This window comes from Talpa occidentalis, unplaced genomic scaffold (assembly GCF_014898055.3).
Source record: "Talpa occidentalis isolate TD23 unplaced genomic scaffold, MPIMG_talOcc4v2.1 talOcc4.9, whole genome shotgun sequence".
Lineage (NCBI taxonomy): Eukaryota > Metazoa > Chordata > Mammalia > Eulipotyphla > Talpidae > Talpa > Talpa occidentalis.
The window spans coordinates 37,981,765-38,000,734 of record NW_023605305.1 but is presented as its reverse complement, the minus strand read 5'-3'; the positions used below and the strand labels follow the sequence as shown (position 1 = coordinate 38,000,734).

The 18,970-nt window shown below is 46.1% G+C and overlaps 1 protein-coding gene across 2 annotated transcripts in view; it reads right to left on the bottom strand.

The window, feature by feature from the left end:
* SLIT3 (slit guidance ligand 3) overlaps positions 1-18,970 on the bottom strand; it is a 610,824-nt gene that overhangs the window by 35,120 nt on the left and 556,734 nt on the right. For both annotated transcript variants that reach the window (XM_054691197.1, XM_054691196.1), the window contains exons 24-27: positions 12,764-12,835; positions 10,834-10,997; positions 8,699-8,823; positions 2,572-2,669 (exon numbers count right to left, since the gene is read on the bottom strand). In XM_054691197.1, the coding sequence (XP_054547172.1) occupies positions 2,572-2,669; positions 8,699-8,823; positions 10,834-10,997; positions 12,764-12,835 (459 nt within the window). The remainder of the gene's footprint in view (positions 1-2,571; positions 2,670-8,698; positions 8,824-10,833; positions 10,998-12,763; positions 12,836-18,970) is intronic.

Genomic DNA, 18,970 nt, shown 5'->3' with positions numbered 1-18,970 from the left:
TAGCTAAAAAATGAAACATAACTAACAGAAGTGGATTTCTGTGGCTCTGGACTCCTATATAACCCCCTTCCTCTACAACTGGAAAATAATATCACATTTTCAACAAAGGCCAGGGGACCCCAGGACCTGAGCTCTTGAGGTACAGCAACATGAATCTTGTTCCTTTTTTCTGTTCTGGACCCTGGTCTTATAGGAAAAAAGCTACTTCTTGAAAGAGCCACATAGGGCTGGGTTTTCTGAGACCAGAAATCTTAACATTGCCTGGTTTCCTGAAGTGGGTCACTATGGCTATCCCCAGGGCCTGGGGATCATGGGAAAGTGGGGCAGAGGGATGGATCAGGGGAGTGAGGTAGCTGATGGAGTGGACAGAGCAGGGGAAGGAGGCTAATATCTCCTGTCCTCACTGGAAGCCTTGGCTGGGGGGGGTGGTGGTTGCCAAGGATCATCTAGTCACATATCACCTAGTCAGCTGTGGGACTTAGGACAGGTCACATCTCCCTTCTTGGTCTCCTGCCTGGCCAGATCTGACAGCCTTTGCCCTTCTTGTGAGTGGACACGTGTCAAAATTGGAGAAGCATCAGTGTAGGGGGGTAGTTGATGCTTCCAGAAGAGGTGCTAGGGGTTGGATTGTATTGTGTCTCCCTGAAATATTTCAGTGTTAACTCCCAACAACACAGGTGTAATTAGTTAATGTAAGATGGGGTCACACTGGAGTAGGGGGGTTCCAAATCCAATATGATGGCTGTCCTTAGAAGATAGCCATATGAAGGGACATGGAGTGAATGCCATGTGATGATGAAGACAGAGATGGGGTGATGCAGCTGCAAGCCAAGTATGCTAGAGATTGCCAGCAACCCCCAGAAGCCAGGAAGTGGACAGGAGGGGCCCACCTCATGGGTTGAGAGAGCGCACAGCCCTGCTGACACCTTGATTGTGGATTGCCGGCTTCCAGAACTGCGAGCATCCATTTCACCCAGTCTGGGACATTTTGCAGGGCAGTTTCTGGGAAACTAGTGCAGGAGGGAAGAAGGGAGCAGAGCATTCCTGACAGCTGTTCTTCCCTTTGTCTTCCCACCAGGCTCTGACCTGAAAGGGGAGAGGCTCCCTGCTCCCTGGGAGCTGTGCCAGCCCCGGTACTTGGGCCTCTTTGCTCTAACCATCCATACTTTACCTAATCCTGGAGATCTGGACTCTATCCTTTGAAAATTAAGCCCTAAAAATTTTCCAGTTCATTGGAATATCTTCCACGAGCCAGGGTGGAAATCAGCCTGGTACTCCCAATCACCAGTCCCTCCAACCTGGAGGGGAGAAGCACCTGCGTGCAGGGGGCACTCCTCCCTTTGCCAACCCCATAGCTGGGCGGGGTAGGCAGAGCCAGGTTTTGCCCTGGAGGTGTGTTTCCTGTCTGAGACCGTGGCCACCTTGGTGAGATTTCCCTGTGGTTTCTCCTCACCCCTGCTTTCATCGAGAAAGCAGGAGTGGGTGGTTTGGCTGGCCCCAGGCAGGAAAACAAACTCTGCCTTGAAATTCACTTTCCAAGAGTCAGAGTTTGATGGGGCTGGCTTGGCAGGTGGTCACAGGGGCGGCTGGTTCCCTGCGGAGGAGAACCAAGAGCCCAGGTCTGATTTCTTTCACAGACCACACAGCAGCCTCCGGCCAGAGTGCCTTTCATAATTAATTGTTTGCAACCTGAGCTCTTAGCCTTCTACATGGAGCTTGGCATTGGGTGCCCCTACTTTACAGCTGAGGACTGCCACCTACTCAGCTGGCTCACTGGGGGTACCAACAGAGCTGGTTCCCACAGGCCTGCTTTACCAGGGTCATGGGCTGGGGAATTAGGCCCCTGAAAGCAGTTGGGGGAGGGTGGGAAACAGGAGGGGCCCTGAGGTTTGGCAGAGGCCCAGAAGACCCAGTCTCAAGATAGGGGTGAGAAAATGGAAGTGGCTTCTAACCCCATTTCTTCCTAGCTCTTAATGCTAGGGCAGGATTGGAAGACGCAGAACAGTGTCATGATATGAGACCTAGAGCAAATCAATCTCTGGGCCTCTGCTTTCTCACCTGTTAAATGGGGATTTACCTACCAGCACCAGCTAGAGTCACTGTGTAGATTTAAATGAGATCATATTTGACCATGAGACCCATAACAGTGTGATCAGTGTCTACCTATTATGGTTTTTGATCACACGGATAAGAGTGGCGGACTTTCTAGGCTTGTGGGTCTTTGGTTATCATCCCATCCTTCTCTGACTTTAGCCGTCAACTGTAGCTTCCCTGGTAGTTTTCCTGGTTCTAGAATAGACTACTGGAGGTCAAATCCCTGCACCGATGCTCATTGTCCATGCAACTGTGGGCAAAGGACATATCCTGTTGGTGCCTCAATTTTGCCATCTGTACAATAAAGATAATAGCAGTTCCTTTATGAGGTGTGAAGAACCTTGAAATCATTCACATAAAAGGCTTTGCACACTTGTGGGCATCCAGTAGGTCCTCAGTGAGCACAATTATGCTTCTTCCCTAGGTGTCTGCTCATGAAATCCTCAGGGGAGGGAAGACCCCAGGCTGAGTCATTACCTGAAGCCATCCTTGTGGGCCTCACTCAGGTGGCAGGTGCCTCCATGCTGACAGGGGTTCTGAATGCAGGTGTTGATGGGCATGGTGCAGTCTTTGCCCTGAGGAGCAGAAGAGATAAAAGCCCCTGGTTAGGGAACTTTCAGTGGCATCCATGACCCAGGAGACCCCTCTGAGTTCCCAGCATTGGTTGGCTATAAGGATGCCCTGGGTCCTGCCTGTTTTGTGACTCAAGAGATAGAGGAAGCCCTGGCCTCTGGTCATCCTACATGAGAATGGAGAAATGGGGAGGAGTCTGGACCCCAGCTTCATCACTTCTCAGAACTCATACCCTTCTCTAAATCCTAAACTGCAGCGCAAGAACATGGGCTTTGGGTAAGGGAAAACCTGATTTCACATCCCAGGTTCCTCTCTTTCTGGTTGTCTGTCCTTCATCTTGCATCTTGTCTAACCTTTCTAAGCTGACTTTATAGGGTTCTTATGAGAATTACACTAGGCATTAAAGACTTGGCATATAATACCTGAAACCATATAATACATAGAAGAAAACATATATAATACAATAATCAACACCAACCTCAGAGATATATTTGGGGATTCAACTCTAATGGCAACGGAAACAAAAGAAAAAATAAATGGGACTACGTCAAACTTATAAGCTTTTGTACAGTGAAAGGAATCACTATGAAAACAAAAAGGATTGGGAGAAGATATTTGCACATCACACACCTGACAAGGGGTTAATTCCTAAATATATAATGAACTCCTACAAATGAAGAATCAAAACCCAACTGAAACCCAATCAAAAAATGGCAAATGACCAAAATAAACACTTCTCCAAAGAAGACAGAGATGGTCTACAGGCACAAGAAAAAAATGTTTAAAATAAATTATAAAAGGAATGCAAATAAAAACCATGAGGCACCACCTCACTACTGTGAGAATTGTTGATATCAAAAACACTAGTGTTGGTGAGAAGGTACAGATAGAGGAGGTAGAGATAAAGGAACTCTCACTCACTGTTGGTGTGAATGTAAATTGGAGCAATGTCTATGGAACAGAGTGTGGAAATTCATTAAAAAACTGAAAGTCGAAATACCATATGACCCACTTGTAGGTATTTATCCAAAGAATATGAAAACACTAATACAAAAAGATTTATGAGCCCCTATGTTCAGAGCAGCATTATTCACAATAGCCAAGACATGGAATCAACCTAAATGCTCAACAGACTACTGGATAAAGAAATTGTGGAATTGACACTCAATGGAATACTACTTAGCTATTAAAAATGAAGAAAAAGGGCCTCTGGGGACAAAGCAAATGGAACTGGAAGTCATTATGCCAATAATGACTCCACTCATTTGTGGAATATAAATAATCAAAGAAGACAAACTTGCAAAACACAGCAAAAATAACTCTTTGATTCTGAAAATTATGGTAGTTACTAGCAGGAAGGGTAAGGAGGAAACACAGGGGGTAATGGGAGAGGGCACCAGCACTGGAGCTTTGGTGGAGGGTGAATGAAGCATGTGTACATACTGAAGGGTGAAGCTGTAGTCCCTAAATTATGCAGTTTTGTAAACAAATGGCAAGTCATTAAAATTTGATTTAAAAAAAAACAACAACTAGTGTTTGGGGTCTTTATTTAAAGGTGTGGGACGCTTGTGTGACCAGAAATATGCTGTAGGAACTTAATTCCATGTCTGTCCATTAGCCTAAGGTCAATTAGGTCTCATTATGTATTGTCTCACATAAAGTAGAAGTTTCCAGGAACCAATTGATGACATTTAATAGAGACTTCTGTAGCACTTGGGAAGACCTGTGGGGTTGGTGGTATCCATGCCATTTGCTCTGGGGATGTGGGCTTGGTGTGGGCTTCATGGCAGGCAGGGGTGATCATAGGTTCCCTCCTATTGCTAGACCACCTGCTTGCCATCTTCCTGAGAAAAGCCTCTTCCATGCTCTGCTGCCTCCAGTGCCTGTGACAGAGCAGGACTGGGCTTCCTGGCTGGGAGGCCACTGCCAGCTGGGCCCAGGCCTCTGCTGTGCACTGCCTGCTTCCTATTGCCTCAAATGCCCAAGCCCCAGGCCTAGTCTCCAGCAGCCAGAGGGGACAGCTACATCTGTCTGGTTCTTTCTATGTTCCATCACAGATAAAGAGAAAGTCAGGGGCTTCCTAAAGGGGAGGAAAAAGCAGTTTGGGGTAGGATCTGGGTTTATCCTAAACCAAAGCAACTGGGATCCTGTTTAGAAAGTCAGAGTGTGGAATAGAAACTCCAGGTCTCATTCCCACTCATATGGATTTTTGGTCTAGGGCTCATGCTAAGTGTTTTATATTCATAGTTATATAATGTTCACAACAACCATAGGAGATTGGAATGATTGTTCTAGCCCCATCTTTAGAGCTAGGGAAGGCAGACATGAAACACGAGGTATTTCAGCCAAGATCTTGCAGCAGTAAGTGCGACAGGCAGCAGCTGAGGCCAAATGTCCTAGTAAGACCAGCACTGGAACTGCTGTGTGGGCCTTTTTCTCTACCCTCTCCATTTAGGGCTATGGAGCTCACAGGTCTAAGAGCTTATTCTGGTCCAACTGTTCTGTGCCTTGAGGGAATGATCAGTTCTCTTTGAGAGATGGTTTTCTTATCTATAAAATGGGATAACACAACCTATGCAATGGAGTTAGGGAATGATGTGTGTATGTGTGTATGTTTGTGTGTGTGTCAAATGAGCAGATGCTGAAGACAGAACAGGAGAAACCTGAGTGCGTCAAGGCAGGTCCTCCTTAGCACGCAGCAGGATCAGTCTCTCTGCACAGGAGATCCCTCAAGTGTCAGGGACCTCAGGTGGCATTGTTGTCTGGGGGTGGGGGTGGAGAGGGACTTCCTGGTGTCTGTTGAGTAACTCATGAGCACAGACTCCCAGGAGGCTGAGCCTAGCACCTGAGGACATGGTAATTGGGCCTGGAGGTGGGGATTTCTCTCACTGTACAAGTTCTTGACAGATATTCCCCATTGTCAGTGCCTTGCAAATGAGCTCAATTCAAATCTCCTCTGCCTCATTTTGTGCAAATCTACTAGATTTGTAATGCTCCTTAGTCCTCTTCCTCCCTTCACTTCCCTTCCTGTGTGTGTGTGTGTGTGTGTGTGTGTGTGTGTGTAAGAGAGAGGCGGGGGGGGGGGAGGGGGGGCATGGCTGGACTCCTGAGCTGGCTTCCTTTAGAGAGAACTGGGAACTGCTACCCCCTTGGGAACCTCTCTTTGAGATGGGGTCAGGAGGGCTGCCCTGCAACCTTGCTACTCCAAGTGTGTGGTCCATGGACTCATAGTGCTGGCATCCCCCGGGAGCTTGTTCTAAATGCAGTGTCAGGCCTGATCTCCCAGCTAATGAATTGGAACCTCTGTTTTCACATAGTCTCTCGGTGATGCTAGTGCACATTAGAGAGTGAGAAGCACTGTCCTGAGACACTGAGCATATATACATGATGCCAAATGGCTGAAAATGAATCGAACTATAGTTTATTTCCCACAATCTTAGAATAGTGGTGAGACAATTATCCTTTGTGAAGTGTCCACTGAATCTACCTACTGAGGTCAGCAAAGCACCTGCGTGAACCCTTTCAGTGCTCACAAGAGCTCTGTAGGTAAGGGTGAAGATTCCCATTTTCAGTGGGGAAAGGGAGGTTTAGAGAATCAGTTACTGACTGAATGGCTGAGTACCAAATTTCCTGCAAAAGAGAGCGGTGTTCTCTAGTCCTGGGGATTCAGACAGGTCTTAAATGATTCTCACTCTCAGCCCTTGCAATTACAGAGTTTGCCAATGGCCAGTGAAGGCAGTGGCCAAGAGCATGGGTCTTAGATTCAATTGACCCTGAAGCATTGAATCCCAGCTCCTTCACTTACTATTCTTGGTTTCCTCAACTGTAACATGGTCATTTTAGGATCTGTCTTGTAGAGTTTGATGAGGAACATGTAAGATAATGCATGTACTTTATTTAGCACGCCATCAGTAGAGTAGATACTCAATAAACACAGACTGCTATTACTGTTGTCATAGCAATCATCATTCCTATGATCATCCGCACCATCACCACCATCATCTCTATATCATCATCATCACCAAACCCATCACAATCCTCACCACTACCACCACCATTCTTATCACCATCACTATTATCACCATCACCATATCACCACTGTTATTATCACATATCAACATATCATTTCCACCACCATCATCACTTTTCTCATTACCATCACCATTATCATCACCATCACAACCATCATCATTACCATCATGCACTCCAGACCTGCCTGGGCCCAATCACCACCTAAAGGTTAAAATCTGCTTGAAGTCTGTAGGATGTTCATAAAGTTGTGAGCGAAGCCCACACAAGTGGTGTTCCTTGCGGGAGCCCGTGGATGCACATATACTCACCCTTAGGGCCAAGCCAGTTTCATTGTGTTGACTAGTGTCAGTTGGAAGAAGTCTGAGTCTTAAGATCTGGTTCTACCACTTTCAGACTCACCAGGCCAGTTTATTTTTTTTAATTAATTCTTTTTTTTTTTTTTTTTTTTGTGGGACCCTCGCCAGTGGCCGGGGATCGAACTGGCACTGCAGAGGCTGCGGGCAGCCTCGCAACCCAGCGCTCAACTGCTGCGCCACCAGGGGAGGCCCTACCAGGCCAGCTTAAAGAGAAGGAAGTGAGATTCAGAATGTGGAGTGACTATTTTTAAGATAGCGATGATACCATTCGCCTTGTAAGGTGATTGCAAAATCAAAGGAAGAAATAAATGCATGAGGCCCAGTTGCATGCCAGGTGCACAGCTGATGCTTAAAAAGATAACTATCTGTGTATACAAATTGGGAATATTTTCAAATTCCCATGTCACAGTTTTAGAGAGCTGACAGTCTTTGAGAGTTCACAGTCAGTGTCACAGTCCGAGAATCCCTGGTGACACAGCAACATGCTGCCTGTTACCAATGCCCATGGGTCGTCCAGGACCCATAGGTGGCACTCTGACACTGTCTGCTGGAAGCATGGCTATAGCTGATAAAGCCACCAGCTCCCCAGAGTGAGCCTGCTCTTCAAGCTTGTCACTACACTACCCCCTGGGCACAGGGCAGGATACCAGCTCTCTCCTACTCAGCCTGCAGCACTTGTTTACTTTCCTTGGAGGTGGGGCTATCTTGAAACTCAGCTAGCTTTGGTATTCAGATGGGTGCCTGAGGGAGCTAGAATCTGGGGAGCCAGGAGGGCCCTGGGGAAGAAGAGCCAGTCACAGCCTTATGATCCCAGAGGGGGCACTTGATGGGCTCTGCTATCCAGGAAACTCCCCAGCGGAAAAGGTGCAGGTTTTGAAGTCAAATGGCCCTGGGTCCTACCCCAAACCTACTTTGGGACACAGAGTCCAGTCCTTTCAACACCCTGAGGTTCAGTGTCCCTGTCTGTAAAATGGTTTTTAAAAATAGTGGGTGTTTAAAAGGAAAAGACCAATAAAATACCAAGGAGAGTGTGTGTCCACATGCTATACAAGTTAGCAGTGAGAAGGACAGTGAGTTAGAGGCAGTGATGGGTGAGAAGAGAGGAGGGAAGTCTTGCTCTGGAATTAGTCTGGATTTCTGGGAAACCCCTAACCCTGTGTCTATCACCAGTGTGGCAGGATCGGCAGTCCATAACCTTTAATTCCCCATCCCTGTCTTTCCCACAAGCTGGAATCAACATGTTCGGTATTGGCTGTTCTCAGGGCAGAGGTGGGGGAGCAGTGCAGGATCTGTCAAGTCCCTTGGAAGGGAAGCCAGGATCAAGGGATGCCTCTACTTGGAAGCACTTTCACTCTTGAGTGAAACTTAGGTCTTGAGACCTAACTTCCCCAGGTGTAATAAAGAAAATACAAATATTACATTTCCTCCTTATTGCAGTTTGTCAAGACTACATGGGGTCATCTGTGACTGGCATGGGCATGATATGACTGGGCGGCCCCCACAAGTTTTGGGGGACCAGGAGTATTGCTAGTAAATGCCACTTTGGGGTGACCTGTGAAACAGGATGACCTAGCCTTGGAAGGGGGCATGGCAGGGCACAGTGCCCTTCCTGAGGCCATGAATGGTGGGGCTAGGGGTCCTACCTTGTAGCCATAGGGGCAGGCACAGCGGTATAGCTCCACAGCATCCTGGCTACATGTCCCGTTGTTTTTGCATGGGCTGGAGAGGCAGGCATTGCACTTGGCCGCGATGTTGATGTCCACAGGCCCTAAACGACAAAACCAGAGTGTGAGTGGCAGGTCCCCAAGTGGGCTCACTGTCATCTCTCTCTTCTGGTCCCTGCTTCACCAAGCTGCCAGCCCTCCCCATCTCCGCGCACAGAGGGTGGCTGGTTCTTCCAGACAGCACCACCCAGTCCAGCTAGAGTCTCATTAATTCTGCCATTGTCCAGCAAGGAAAAAGCACAGTGGGGCATCATTCATAAGCACTTCTGCAGTCAAATCTATTACTGTAATTAGCCTGATCTGATTTTGGTATTAATCTGCAAACAATGCAGCACAATTAGAAACCCTTTGTATATCTTTCTATGTTCCGGAAGCTTGGTGCAGGCTCCTGTTGGATCTCTCATTTTTCTGTCTTCCAACACCCATCCCCATGGAGGGGAGTCTGTGCCAGGCTCTGGAGGGCATCATTCCTGGGCCAAAGGCACACATCAGAAGCCGTCCTGCTGAGCCCTTGCATAGCAAGGGGAGGTAAGAAATGGCCCTGAGGCCCCCAGCAATGATTTTGAGTATGGATGCAACCTGTACTCAGGTGGGCTTTGCAACCTTGACAGTCCCGACTGTGTCCTCCTTTCTCCAGCTGTAAGGGCAGGAGGAAGGGAGGGGGCCCTGTGCAGAGCTTTGCAAGGGGGCTGTGCACTGCTGCTCAGATGGCTTGGATGGTGTGTCCTGGGAAAACAGGCCCTGCTTCGTGGCCAGGCTTTAAATGATGCCAGGATAATAGGCATCAATTTAGAGTTGGGTTGAGATGGAGCTGGGTGTGAGTCTGACCATGGGTGGGCATGGTGAGCTGAATGGTCAGATGGAGCACCTCCCCACCAGCTTAACTCTGGCTTCACTGGGAACAGAGACACTCTCTGACCTGGGGTGGGGGGTTGGGGGGAAGGGAGAATGTGTGTCCCAGGGACACAGTAATGTTTTAGAGAGTACTTCAAGTTTATCTGTATATCAAAATAAACATTAAGGCTCTTGAACAGAGGATGCTAAAAGACAAATAGGTAATACAAATGGAAAATTTTGGAAAAAAATTCCATTTCCTCCCCAAATAACAGACAAAAATCTAAGGACATACTATTTTTTAAACCTATTAAATTAGCAATGATTATCAAATGAGATAATATAATACAAAAGTCTGGTGGAAAATATACCCAAATGTCACCATGGGGAATGTAAAGTGGTTATAACCCTTTTTGGAAATCAACTTCACAATATGTATGAAGACCTTAAAAATGATCAGATACTCTGGCTGTTATTTCTGTTCTCTACACTTTATCTAAGGCCATCATTTTAAGTAGAGAAAGACCTTGATGCATCAATGGAAAGGAAAAAAGTGAAAATACTCTAAAAGCTCAAAGCCAAGAATTGGTTAAAGAGGTTATGATGGAAAAGTACAGCGTGGTGGTCAAGAGCATGCATTTTGGCATCAAAAAAACCTGGGATCTTCCTGTATGGTCTTGGGTATTTATTTAACCTTAGTAAGCCTCAGCTTTCTCATTTTTAAAAATATGATCTACCTCATAAAGGTGTGAGGGGATTAAATAAATTAGTGTATGGAAAGTGAGAATTAAGTGAAATAGAACATGAAAAATGCTTAACATAATGCCAGCCACATAATAAGAATGCAGTAGTTGTTCATTTTTATCACAACAATGATGCTCCATCAAAATCTCATGGACCAAAAGTTTGCTCTAGTACAATGGGAAGGTATTTAAGTTGTGAGCATATTGGATAAAAATACAGGTTAAAGTTTTTCTCAACTACGCAAAAAAGAAAAAAAAAGTCAATGAAGAATACATAGAAATGCCCACAAAGGGACTTGGGGGGAGTGGGAAAATGACAAATGGTGCCTTTGAGACAAGTCCTCATCAATTTCAGCCTCTTGGCCTTTGTGTGGCTCATGGAGAGACAGGGCCCTGGTGTTAGAAGTCACATCTCCTGAGGTGCTTAGTTCTGACCCTGTGAGGGGCAGAGATGGGTGGAAGGGGGTCAGCACCTACCTTTGCACTGGAATCGGTGGGTAGGGGTGGTGAGCAGCAGTCTGTCCGCCATGGGCTCGGGGCTACTGCAGCGCGCAATGCCAGGCTCCTTGTAGCCCGCCTTCACCCACTCCGACAGCCACCGAAGGCTGCAGTCACAGTGCAGTGGGTTGGTTCCCAGTGCCCTAGGAGGCAGAGCAGGACGTCAGACTCCCTTTCACCCCCAACTTGGCTCCTACCCTTGGCCTTCCAGAAAAGCAGAATTTTCAGACTTTGCTAGACTGGGGGTATCTGACTTGAGGACCAGCAGAGCAGCAGTTCCCTCAGGATCAAAGTCAGTGGCCCCCATACAGTACTCCCAATCCCTGAGATGTTTTAGCCCCACCCCATTGCTCTCACTCTGGAAAGAATCACTCCATAACTCCACCCTAATCTCTGGCTATAGGAAGTTTCCCGATCTGTAGGCTCTAATTATCTGCTTCTCTTGCCCTGCTGAAGGTCCATGGGAGGACATGCTCTGCTGAGCAGGCTCCAGCAATCTAGAAGCAGCTTTAGGCAAAGATCGGCTTCAGAACATGCCTCCCCTCCCCCGCCATGTTGCTTTGCCCTATTATGTTGAGCTGAGGTCAGCTGAGATACAGCAGATGTAGGAAGGGCTCCCTGACGTCCTTCCTTTCTACTGAAAGGTAGTACCTAACATTTCTCATGAGGAAGGTGCCCTCCTTGTAGCAGGCGGAGAACACCTTTATCACCAGTCTGTGAGTCAGTGCCGAAATGGACCTGTACGAGCAATCCCCAGTCTTGCATTAGCTCATTAGCTCCCCCACACATTTCCTCCTCACTGTCCCAGTTTATTGCCTTCAGCTATGCCCCTTTGTCTTGTCATATTATTTAGCATTCTTTGTGTAAAAAGAGTTTGGGTGCAATGGTTTCTTTGGGTCTTCCTTTTCCTTTTAAAGATCCCCACATTATGCAAGATATTAAATAAACACATCTGCTTTTTTCCTGCGAATCTTTCTCATGTCAGTCTAATTATTACGCCAGCCACCGATTTGAAGAGGGTAGAGGGCAGTGTGTTCCTCCTTATGCCACTCAGCTTGAAAATGCAGGGTCATCTCCAAAGTGGCGTTCAGGAAGAAAATATTAGAATGCCTGCTTATTATTTTTTTTATCAGATCCTTTACCATTCCTATTTTTTGAATGTTTTATGACAAGCACACATAATACACTAGTACTGAAGTATATACAGTGTACAATATGAAAATAATTATGCATACATAGAGTAGGGGTACAAACAAAAGTTTTTACTGGCAGACATATGTAATAATAATAACAACAACCATAAAAAAAAAAGCTGAGACCCTACAATCAGGGGAGGGAGGTTTGATCAGGGAGTTAGGAAACCAGGGTCCAGTCCAATGTGTCACTGGCTTGATAGGCAGCGTTCAGCTAGTCACTGACTATTTATGGGGATCAGTTTCTATGTAAACTGGGTAGGAGCACCAGATGCAGAGTGGTAAAGAATATTTACTTTGGAGTCCAAGCAAAGCTGGAGCTGTCCCTTACTAGCCAGGCAACCTGCATATTCTTCAACCTTTCTCAGTTTCAGTTTCATTACACACAATGAGTGGATAAAATGCCTACTGCTGTAAGAAATAAATGAGGTACTTCATCTAAAGGGTTTAGCACATCAGAGTTGTGTGTTAGTTCTTAGTAAATATTGACATTGTTTACAGAATTGTTGCCTAGGGCACAAAGCACACCAGTGGGTAGCTTTGGGTAAAACACACACTGTATTTGGTAAGTCACATTCTGTACATTTGGTAGGTCACATGCTCTGCATAGTGAAAGGACAGATGCTGATGCATGAATAGTGACAATATTATCTCTGGCGCTAGAATGATTTTCTGTTTTGAGTGGCGGCACACTGGGGAGAAATACGGTTACTTACAGATGGGAAAGAGATGTCAGGTCGTTGAAGGAGCCTTCGGGAACACTGGAAATGTCGTTGCCATGGAGGGTTCTGAAGCAGAAGTGCACAGGTCAGAAGGTGAACACCCAGTCACAGCTGTGAGCTCAGCACATGCTCTTGGTGTCCCAGGCTGGGGGCACCCTCAGTGGCACCGGGACCCCCACTACTAGCTGCTGTGGTAATATCTTCCCAGTAGCAGGTGGCAGGTGCATGAATATTTCCACGCCCAGCTCAGCATTGTAGGGGATAGAGGGTTGGGAGAAGATTGGACTTTTGAATCAGATGGACCTGGGATGGAATCGGCAATCAGTCCCTTATAGCTGCAGAACACTGAGTAATGTAACTTTTTTGGGCTTCCATTTCTGTCTCTGAAACACACAGAGAGAAAGCTACCTAATGGAGACTTAGTGTTTCAGAGATGACGTGAAGCATTGTGGTGGAGGCTGTAAGTTCTGGAGCCAGGCTGCTCACATTCAAATTTGACTCTGCCACCAGGCAATGCTACCACCCTCTCTGCGCCTTACTTTCTTACTGTAAAATGGGAATGAAAGTGAAAGATTTTTCTCCAGAACATGGTTGGGGGTACAGTCATCCAGGTAGAGTCTGGCATTTGCTAAGTGATTAAACATGCTGATTTTGGTGACAGGGTCTTGCTGAATGTCTGATACAGATGGAGAAATGGGTTCACTTCATATTCATCAGGAGAGATTATAGGGAGATTGAGAGAGGAATAGAGAGGGGTACAGTCAGCCTTTGGGGAGTCCCTGCAGCTGGACTCTCATCTTTATGGAAAAGGGTTTGTCACCACACACACACACACACACACACACACACACACGTGCGCAAGCACATGCACACATGGGTCTGGCACTTGCATGTATCTGAGTTCATTTTTTGACAGCATGTCCTAAGGGCCAGGAAACCTGCTTGGTATTAATCAGACCACTGTCTGCCCTGCCGTGTGGGAGCTGGGAACTATTCTCACTTGCAGAGTGGTGCTGTATACAAAGCTTTCAATAAAAGCACGGAAAACACTGAATGAACATTATTCTGTTGTTCCTGTAACAACAACTAGCAGATTCGTGGATGACACTCTCCATGGCAGGATTACTCATCAACTGCAGACACAAATCCCAACCTGATGATTCGCTGTGGGTCTGACCTGGGAAATGCATGGTGGGTGAATTACTAGAGATGCAGCGGTTTCTCTAGTGTCTGCCAGGTCCTTGTGCTGTGAAAGGAAGTCCCAGTAAAGCGGAGGGGCCATCAGTGCTGATTCTGGAGTTGTAAGCAGGGTAACAACTAATGAATCTGCTCTTTTGTTTTCCTTTTAGCTGATGTTTGCTGCTCCAGATCTTTGGCTAAAATACGGATGTGAGCTTAGGCTTAATCACACTTAATACACAGCAGAGCTCTCAGGCTGGCTGAGCACAGGAGCTTGCTTACACACAAGCATTCTGAGCCACTCCCAGAAATTCAGATTCAGTGGGCCTAGGGTGGAACCCAAGAGGACTCATCTCTAACAGGCTCCCCAGTGATGCAGGTGCTCCAGGTCCTCTGACCACATTTTAATGGCCTCAGTGGTCACCATCATCACTATAAACTCCCTTGCCCTGTACAGTTCTCTGTGATCCTTGAGTGGCAGGAGGAAAGCCATCCTCAATTCTTAGATGACCAGGACAGCAGGAAGAGGGTAACTGGTCCTTTAGAGTGTTCCTGACAGTGTCTCACCTCCCTGGCAAGAAGGGGCTAGAAGCATTTCCTAACACTTATTAGTATCATTTAGTCTGTGAATCATGTAGTTATTTACAAATCACACCAGCCCTCTCCTGCTATTAACTTGGATGACTTCAGGGCTGCTTGCTGTTTGGCAAATGCACCCAGCCCTGTTGTTAATCATTTCCGAATGAGGCCTGGGCCCCTGGAGAGGCACGAAGGCCGAATTTAAAACACCAAATGACCCAAAGGCAGCTTTGGTGCTGTGACTCCTGCAAGTCACGCTCCCATTTATTATGAGCTGAGCCGCTGAGATCTCTATAAACTGCAGAGTAACGGGGCTGTAATTTACCAGGACGATGCAAAGGAACTTGCTGACACTGCAGATTCCTGCTCCTGGCCTGCCCCCCAAAGAAGGGCTCTTATATGTCAAACCCCATCCTAAAGGATGCCTGGGAAGTGGGACACATGAGTCCTCCCAGGAAGCACTTAGCAATCCCCCTTCTCCAACCAGGGGCAGGAAAGCACCTCACTGAACTGGGAATTAGTCATCCTCTAGTGCTTGGGTCTCCTTTGTACCTCCTTTCATTCTTAGGGGCTGTTATGGAAAACCTGGGAACTTAGGGGTGCAGATGAAGGCATTGTTAGAACAACATGAGCACATAACCATCCTGTATCAATTCTGGGCTGCCCGGACATTGGGTCTCCAAGTCCCCAGGAGCTCATGATTTATACAACAGAGGCAGGAACTATGACTTAACTGTGGGCTGAGGTGGGTAAATTCTGAGCAGGTCAGGTACCTTGCAGGTGACCTGGGCATTAAGAGGTATAGAGTCAGACTTCCTGGGCTCAATAATCACTGATGACTTACTCTGATGATCACTGATGTGTGAGCTGAGACAATTGTTTCAATTTTAGTATATCTGCTGCCAAAGCAAGCACAAGCTCAGACAATTGATTTGAACTTTTTGTACCTGAGTTTGTTCATCTCTAAAATGGAGGCATTCTTAGTATCTATGTGTAGTATATAACTTGTGGGGGTTGTGAGCAGCTCTGGCCCAGTCTCCTCTTTCTGTAAATTTCCTCTCTTTCCCATTGGGGAATGGCCTCTATCCCAGTGATTTGACCTCACGGGTGGAGATCTAATCCCCAACTGCCCAGTCGGAGTCACAGGGATTGGCCTGAAGCTGAGCCTGTGACCTAAATGGACCAACGAGAAACACCACTGGGCTTTCTCTGAAACTCTGAGGATTGAGGTGGTTTCATTTTATGGGGCTGCTAAGCTGCTAGAATATAAACGCTTAACCCATTAGGACCTCAGGAGAATGGCTGTCTGAGAGTGAAATCTCCTCTGGAAAGCAGGGCTGAGGAGCAGAGAGAGACACATTTCTGACAGTGTCATAAGAGCACCTGAATCTAACCTCAGAGACCAATAGCTACAGAATTTTTCAGTTATCGGTGTGAGTAAATTCTCTTTTTATGACAAAGGTGATCTGAATTGATTTATTTCCCATTAGGAAGAATTGTTAACATCATTTTATAAGTCAGTTGTGAGGATAAAAGTTAGAACATTAAGAAAATGTGGTCTATATACACAACAGAATACTACCCAGCTATAAAGAAAGATTAGATTGGGCCTCCCTGGTGGCGCGAGGGGTTAAGCATCAGCACTATGAAGCTAACTGCCATCTCTGCAGAATGAGTTCAATCTCTGGCTGGCCAGGGAGCTACCCACATGGCACGGCAGACCTCTCCTGTCTCATCTGCTGCTCCCTTCAGCAGTGTATTTCAGTCAGTCTGTCTGTTCTGTTCCCCACTCTGTCTCTGTTGGATCCTCTCACCCCCTGCATCTCTGGCCTGTACCCCAGCTCTTGTGTGCATAAATAAACAAATCTTAAAAAAAAATTCTTGGTTTTATATCCCACTTTTACTCTCTACCAGTTGGGTCACTTGGAGAAAACTGCTCAATCTCTCCAGGTCTCTGTTTCATCTGTGACAGGGGTATAACATATTCTTTACAGGACTGATGTGCAGAGTGATGATGACCAAGTAACCAAAGCACTCAGCCCACGCATGGAGCATAATCAAGGTGTAGGGTCAGTGGTAACTACCAGTTTCCTTTCAGAAGGCTTTTTGATGGATACAATCCGGCCATGTGACCCTCACTTGCATTTTTTTACCCCCTCCCCTCACTTGTATTCTTAGGGTTCACTTACAACACCACCTTGAGTTGTAGTTGATGATTTCCTTGCCTATTCCTCCTTCTAGACCGTGAGCTCTCTGAGGGCAGGAACTGTGTTGCAATCACTGTTTTTCCTCCCCTCATTTAGTACAGCATTGAAGACATCCAGGGATGACAGGTCATGTGTTGTTTTGTTTAACACTGGATGACACACACTGAGGGTTCTGATGGACAACACCTCACAGCCTAGGTGTGCTGGTGGGTGATACCATGTAGGTTTGTGCAGTTAGACTCTAAGAGGGCCACACCATGACATAATCACCCAACGATACATTTCTCAGAACATGGTCCCATTATTAAGAGTCATGTGACTGTACTACGCCTTTCTGAATGTGTCTCATTTTATAAATGAGAGGTTTAAGTTGGATAATTTCTTTTTCTTTTTCTTGAGAACAGAAAAGGCAGAGTATCCTGCAAGGGAGCAGGGGGTGAAATGGGAGATATCCTCTGTGCCCAAAGAAGGGCTTGAGGCTTTCTTTTATATTCTCTTGCGGTGCCATTTTATGCCAGCTGTCTGTTGGGATGTCTGATCTTGGATGTTGACCTTTGACACAGCATGTGTCCTAACTTGCTTCCACATTCAAACTGGGATAAATTCCAAGAAATCACTCCCTATTGCTAAAATTCATAATTAAACATCCTTTTATTTTGGGTGGCACCAAAGGATCAAACCAGGACCATGGCACAGAGAGCACCAGGAGTCTCATTTTGGCTCACAGAATGGTCTACAATGCAACACTGTTCAAAAAGGAATGGGGTTTTCTGGGAAGTGGGTGAGCTCTTGGTCTCTGAAGGCAATCAAGCAAAGGGCAGATGGCGCCCTTTATAGGAATGTGGCCGGGAGACTTCATGCAATCAGTAGAGCAGTGAAGAATGGCCCCCCAGGCAGAAAGCGCACACTTATTTCAGGGACTGGGAGCTAAAAATACTGAGGATGATGAATGACAATTCCACTGAAACAGCCTCTCTGTGCTAACTGATTCCAGGTGGCCTCTTGGGGCCGGGCTGGGGCGTGACGGCCGGGACCACACACAGGCCTAGAACTCAGTGTGGGGCAAAGAGCAGGAAGCACGCAAAAGGGTAAGGAAGGCCTTGAATGTCCATGAGAATGTTCTCTTCTAGCTATTTTTAATTTAGGAGTGAAGTCTGAACAACATATCTTCATACAGTGTTTTGTGCTCAGCCTCCCACTCACCCTCCTGTTGTGTTTTCTGAAATGTATTCTTATCCACCCATTAACACACACTTTCTCTTTCTTCTTTCCTCTGCTCCTTGCTCTGCTCCTTGTTCCCCCCACCCTCTCTCTCTCTCTCTCTCTCTCTCTGACTCTCTCCTTCCTCCCCCTCCCCTCTCATAGGTCTGGTCTCTCTTCCTACTTTCCAGGTCCATTTTGTGTCTTCTTCCAAAGTTGACCCTTGATGCTCATACTTATCTCCTCCCCTACCCCAGACTTCTAGCATGCCTGGGACTCTAGTCATTTCTGGAATTTTCATCAAAATAATGAAACACTTTAGAAATGAGAAAAGAATATAGAAGCGAACAAATGCATTCCTGATTTCAAAATACCTATCTTTTGAACTCTAAATTGTAAATTTGTGAGTATCTTCATTCATCTTTAACTCACTTTCATCTGCTACAAAAAACACTTTGCATTAAAATTAACTATCAACAACTTTTACATCTGTCCCATTTTTTTTAGTCTTTCTTCATAGGTATAAATGTTTACAAGTCAGTACTGCACATACATACAAAACAGGTTTGTTTTCCCATGTAATGCTGTATGTTTAATACTTTGCCACACTGCTACCTAGTTTTTATCTTCATGTCTTTTAACAACTGCACTTTACACGTGAAAAGATATTCAGCATCACATATCATCAAAGAAATGTAAATCAAAACCACAATGAGATCTCACCTCACACCCATTAGAATAACTATTATCAAAAAGACATAAAACAAGTGTTGGTGAGAATGTGGAGAAAAGGGAACTTATGTAGAGTTGGCAGAATATAAACTGGTATAGCCACGATGGAAACAGTACGGTGATTCTGCAAAAAATTAAGAATAGATCTAAAAACCATATGATCCAACTATTCTACTCCTGGGTCTTTATACAAACACACACACACACACAAACACAAACCACCACTAAGATACCACCGCTAACCACCACAAAGATACATGTACTCCTATGTTCACTGGCAGCATTATTACAATAGCAAAGATAT